Source organism: Syzygium oleosum, unplaced genomic scaffold (genome assembly GCF_021117445.2).
Source record: "Syzygium oleosum isolate NSW1041296 unplaced genomic scaffold, Sole_v2.1 Sole_v2.28, whole genome shotgun sequence".
Lineage (NCBI taxonomy): Eukaryota > Viridiplantae > Streptophyta > Magnoliopsida > Myrtales > Myrtaceae > Syzygium > Syzygium oleosum.
The window spans coordinates 1,418,669-1,424,889 of NW_026607512.1; the positions used below are offsets into that span (position 1 = coordinate 1,418,669).

General features: G+C 44.9%; 1 protein-coding gene across 1 annotated transcript; it reads right to left on the minus strand.

The window, feature by feature from the left end:
• Positions 1 to 884: 884 nt before the first annotated feature.
• LOC115675277 (uncharacterized) lies at positions 885 to 4,042 on the minus strand. The gene is made up of 3 exons (XM_056303690.1): positions 3,525 to 4,042; positions 1,732 to 1,983; positions 885 to 1,296 (listed from the first exon to the last, which is right to left on the minus strand). Exons 1-3 carry the CDS (start codon positions 3,879 to 3,881, stop codon positions 1,012 to 1,014), a joined length of 894 nt encoding a protein of 297 aa, XP_056159665.1. The 5' UTR covers positions 3,882 to 4,042; the 3' UTR covers positions 885 to 1,011.
• Positions 4,043 to 6,221: the final 2,179 nt, after the last annotated feature.

The following is a 6,221-nucleotide window of genomic DNA, read 5'->3' on the forward strand; positions in this document are numbered from 1 at the left end:
GAGTCGCTATGAGGGGATTTAACTCTGAGCTATCACTGAGTCCGGTAGACCCATCTTCATTTAAAAGTTTAGGCCGATAAGTTATAAATCAACTAAGATTTATTAACAATTCAACACACACTACACCTCGAATGTGTGACTTCTTTGCCTAATAACTTTACACGTGCACCTCAACATGTGAGGCTCCTACATTAGGTCCGCTCCCTCTTAATCCAGCTATTCTTCCATACCAGTATCATTTCAATTCGAATCTCCACCTTAGCTCAGCCGACTTTGATAGATTCTGGGGTAAACAAGTAAATGCCATTCGGACTGTGCCTCAATTGCCTTTGCCCCATATAAAGTTCAACGAGAAGTCGGGAACACCAACTGTCACCTTGATTAGAGAGTCACGTTCAATATTCCTTTCTTAAGAAATAATCACCATAACCAATACATAAGGTGAGTAAGCAATTATTGAATTGTGCAATCGATACTTTCTATTCGGGGATATTATTAAGAGAGAGCACAACTTCAAGTTCATCATAATATTCAATTGAACCTACTTTCATTCAAAAAATTTAAAAAATTTAAGTAAATAAATTATGAACCAATTAAGCGGCTCCACATTACACCACATCTCAAATATGCGACCGTACCTAAACAATATTTCTGACCGATTCTTTCATTATTTGTTTGACATGAAATGTACTTCCAGCCTAGGAACATGGTTAGTCAAGTAAATCTTTTGGCCAAACGTTAAAAAAGAAAGTATTTCTCTTCTGTAATGAGAAACCATCCTCAGCTGCTTACTCCATCGTCATAAACCGAAAACTTTTGCCCTTCCTGCTATTACAAAGAGCATCTCGAGAAGGGTTTCAGATTTCGTCGGCCAAAACAAGAAATGGTATCTTCGAATCCAATTAAATTAAAAGAGGCAGGCAAGTTGGCTGAATGGCTACAGCCTCACTCAAATCCAATCGAGTAAAATGGGACAAGAAATTCAATGACATCCTTCGTTAGCAATCTTTATCAAGCCTGCCCAACAAGGACATCCTTGTAAGGTGTAGGCGGCGCGGGGGCTGGCGGTTGCGCTTCTTCGGCCGGCTTCCTCCTCTTACGCCGCTCGGTATCGTCCGAGAGGAGCGGCATTTGGCCTTCTCTCGCTCGGATCAACTGCTCGTGTGCTCCTCCTCGCAGCTTCTCGAGCCGAAGCCCGTCCATTTGCTGCATCTTGAAGACCTTCACCACGTTTGCCAATCCCCCGATTACGAACAAGAGGCTCCCGACGACGCCTAACCATATCCAACTCCCTCCCTGCTTTCACAAAATTTCAATGTGATCAAAGTTTTGGCATTTGATTAAAATAAGGTGCATACCCACTTGCTGGAACATGTGTGGTGACTGTCTTGTGCTAGGATTCACATGCCTCAAAAACTCTAGAACAGTTTTGAAGCTTGCCAAAGGAGGAAAATGACCCATGTTTCACAGATTTACTTGAAATCAATTGTAATATACAAGTCGCATTCCGAAAGAATATGACTGTTTTTGCTCTAATACTAATGACATCCCATGCTTTTTTCAAGTTGTTCAGACATGTACTAGTTCTATTAGCTGGATTCATACAATTAATTAACTCTACCATCAGCCCTAGGATCTCACTCCTAGAAATGATCTTATCTGAGCCGAATCTAGAAATCGATCGAATGAATTATTTGCAACCGGATGAGAAATAGGAGCAGAGGAACTGACCAGCAGCACCGTGCCGTGGTGGAGAGACCCGGCTTGCTCTCGGCTGTTCATGATTGCCCCAACCAGGAAGAGCAAACTTCCGGCTAGAAACGGGATGTGGACGCTCTGTTGCAATATCTGGACATGTCCATCGGCTCTCTCGTAAATTTGGCAAGAGTTATGAATCGATCCGAGCAACCAGAAAACTGGGCCAGCAATAAGCAAGTTCAGGGCATGCTTTTCCAGCTTGTAATAACCATATCCTTTTTCGGCCTGCAATATCATGTATAAGTCATTGCCACATCTCAGACATATATACTCAATCTTCTCATTGACAGTTCATCAACACTTAAGGATCCCTTCTCTGCCCCAAGGGAAACAGAGAATTTTATTTTTTCGCAAGCAGGTCTCAATGGGGCACCACGTTCGAAGGCTTAAATCAATTTCGGTCCTTATAGACCTTGTTTTTTCTCCAAAACACGAGCCAAGAGCTACTATTCTATGGTGTGATATCCAACCACTCGAAACTACCCCGATTTAGACACTCCAAACACTTCCTTTTTCGGCATCGCCCAATTTACGAAATAAATCAGAGAGGATTAAAGTGATTTTTGCTGACAGCAAACTAGGAGGGGGGGTGGGGAGTGAGGCCCGGTTTGGTTCAGCATTTGAAATGAGCATTGGGGCTCTAAAGTCCCTTGACCAAATATAAATGGCATTTGGAAATTTTTTTGGAGCACTTCGGGAAAATGCAATTGCATTTTCAAAGGCCTCTAAAGTCCCTTAGCCCAAGGCAGGTCTGGAGGCACTTTGGCAAGTTGCATTTTCAGAATGCTAGTAGCACTGCTCATGGACTATTCATCTTCCCCGAGGATCTAGTCCGGAGGCTGGTGACCGCCGCCTGAGGGGTCGCGCAACCTAGGCAAGCGTTGGCCTAGGTCGCGCGACCCAGGCGAAGCCTGAGGTCACCCGACCTCAGGTGAGGCTGGCCGGCGGATGTTGGCCGGCGGCCGTTTTGGCCTGCCGGTGGCTGAGCTCCACCTCAAATATTTTTTTTAAATATTAGCAAAAGTCCTTTACAAAATTAGTTTTTACCAAACGGTATTTAAACCAAAGTTGCTTTTAAACGTGGTTTTAAAATACATATTACCAAACACTACTTGCATTTTGAAAAATCCCTTTAGCCCAAAAACTTTTGCATTTTGTTAAAGATATTCCCCCAAAGTTGAACCAAACAGGCCTGAGTATAGCAATTATTGAACTGTCGAAACCAAGTAAAGCCACTAAGAAGCAATTGGGCCTCAAATGTTGGGAAAGGCCAGTATCGCGTAGCGACAGGACTGCTACCGGCCGGCTAATTGTCTAGAGCATAAGGCCCAATGGTGAACCTGCAATCTCTATAAGCATAGATACATATATACATAGATATTGTCACATTGTAAATATTGACTAAAGTATAAGGGAGGTCCTCTAGGTTAAAAACAAGGGAATTCTTTGTTTGCGATCTCCATTTCCTTCACTCGAACCAAGTCTAGGTGCGAGAGAACCGCCGAACTTTCTGAACATCTAACCATAACAAACGTGGATCTCCCACAATTCATACTCAAATTAAATTCACCTCATTGACAGGCCAGCATTGGCATACACATTTGCACGCTCAAGGATCGGATGCACACTCTCGCCAATCGACACCATTAGAGTAGTCTACACACGAGCGAAAATCAATACGAGCTTACAAATCATAGCGAGCTAATCAACCATCACCAACATCCGCAATCCAATTAACGAAACAAGAAGCTAATTAAGCAATGCACCTGGAGGAACAGAAACAGAATCCCCAAGAACACAAGCAACGATCCCAACGCCTGGACCGTGGGGACCGCGAACTCCACGAGCCCGAGCTGCCCGTCGTACTCCACAAGCGAGACCCGGCAATTGATCCCCGCGAGGTGCGCCACGAGGTCGTGGACGTTCACGAGGGCGATGATCCCGACCGCGATGAGCAGGACCACGAGGCCCGATTTCCGCTCCTTGGACAGCTCCGCCAGGAACCCGCCCAACAGCACCATGGTGGCGAACAGGTAGAGCCCCGCGTTCACGTACTCGGACTGGTTCCGGGCCAGCCGCGGCCCATACATCCGGATCTCCCGGGCCGACGCTAGCTTCACCATCTCCGTGCCGAACTCGAATCAGATTCCGGATCCGAGGGCGAAATTGGGTTGTCTGTCGAGGGTTTTGGTGTCGGTTCTTGCAGGAGAAATCGAAATCAAGAAGCGAGAGAGAGCGAGAGAGATGAGGAAGAGGTTGAGTCGAGGGAGAGACGGAAGGGAAGGTGGGGTTTTTGGGAGGGGGTTACGTGGCGTCGTGCATGGATTACTTTACATGAGGGCGGCGTCGTGCATGGGGCTCAAATCTCTCAAGCGGGATGGCGACACGTGGCTTCTTCCGAGGACTTCTTGGCACGTGACTATCGTCGTTTCCGAGAAAAGTGTAAAAAAAAAAGTTATTAACCTTTTGTATTTGTGCTAATTCAGTTCTAAACCTTTTGTATTAGTGTCAATTTAGTCCTAAACCTTTTTTTAGTGTCAATTCAGTCTTAAACCTTTTGTATTGGTGCCAATTCAGTCCTAAACCTTTTTGTCTTGGTGCTAATTCAGTCCTAAACATTTTGCATTGATACTAATTCAGTCATAAATCTTCTTTTGGTGCCAATTCAGTCCAAAAATTTTTGTATTAGTGCCAATTCAGTCCTAAATCTTTTGCATTGGTGACAATTCAGTCCTTCCGGCTAATAGCTATTCACGTGTCGAAAGACTGAATTGGCATTAATGCAAAAAGTTTAGGACTGAATTGGAACAAATGCAAAAGGTTTATGACTGAATTAGCACTAAAAAAAGGTTTAGGACTGAATTGGCACAAATGTAAAAGGTTTAAGACTGAATTGGCACAAATGCAAAAGGTTTAGGACTGAATTGGCACAAATACAAAAGGTTTATGACTGAATTGACACTAAAAAAAGGTTTAGGACTCAATTGGCACTAATGCAAAAGATTTAAGATTGAATCGGCGTCAAAAAAAGGTTTATGACTAAATTGACACAAATACAAAAGATTTAGGGCAAAAGTACACCGCAAGTGCCATAACTTGTGTACGGCAATCACTTTGGTGCCATAACTTTTTTTTCGGATTACTTTGGTGCCAAGTCAGAGGAAAAGAGATCACTTTAGTGCCAATTTGGCCAAAAATCCGACGTGGCATTTTTTTATTAATTTTTACGTGCGCGTGGCTCGCCGGAATGAAGTCACATGATGATCAAGATTTTTTATTTTAAATAATTTTTGCAGCGTGCACAGTCAGCATTTTTAATTTTAAATATTTTTTTTCCTTTTTTTTTTTCTTCTTTCCTTTTTCTTTTCTTTTCTTTTTTTTCTTTTCTCCCCTCGCCGGCCGGTTGCCTGTAGCCGGCCGGTCACCGGCGAAGCCCGGGAAGGGCTGGGTGAGGGCGACCTTGCCCATGGCCGGCGAGGGGCGGCCTCACCAGATCTGGGTGAGGCGACCCTCGCCGGCGACAGGCGAGGCCGCCCCTCGCCGGCCCAAGCGAGGGCTGCCCTCGTCGGATCTGGCGAGGGCGACCCTCGCCCGCCCAGGCAAGGGCTTCCCTCGCCCGACGCCGGCGAGGGTCACCCAACGCCGGCGAGGGTCGCCCGACGCTAGATCCGGCGAGGGCCGGCCTCACCTGTCGCCGGCGAGGGTCGCCTCGCCCAGATCTGGCGAGGCCGCCCCTCGCCGGCCATGGGCAAGGCCGCCCTCGCCCAGCCCTTCCCGGGCTTCGCCGGTGGCCCAACCGGCCGGCAAGGGGAGAAAAGAAAAAAAAGAAAAAAAAAAGAAAAAGAAAAAGGAAAGAAGAAAAAAAAAAGGAAAAAAATATTTAAAATTAAAAATGCTGACTGTACACGCTGGAAAAAGTTATTTAAAATAAAAAATGCTGACTGTACACGCTGACTCAGCCTCCGGCGAGCCACGTCGGCGTCAAAAATTAATAAAAAAATGCCACGTCGGATTTCCGGCCAAATTGGCACTAAAGTGATTTCTTTTCCTTCGACTTGGCACCAAAGTGATCCGAAAAAAAATTATGGCACCAAAGTGATCCGAAAAAAAGTTATGGCACCAAAGTAATCGCCGTACACAAGTTATAGCATTTGTGGTGTACTTTTACCAAAGATTTAGGACTTTTTTGACACTTTTCCCCATCGCTTCCCTATGCGTTTTTGGTTAGAATTTGACCTATCATCGAATTCTTGTCCTTCTAATGTAGTGATATTATTTGACCAAAAAAAAATGTAGTGATATTCATTTATACGTCATAGTATGCATAATCCTCGTTAATTGGTGTCCAAAGGTGTCGCGACCTACCTTTCGAGGGCCAAACTCGATAAAGCGAGTTTAGAGGTAAGTGTTCATAAAACAGTCCATATGGCACATCATAAAAGATAGCTTTATCGAAGCATCGA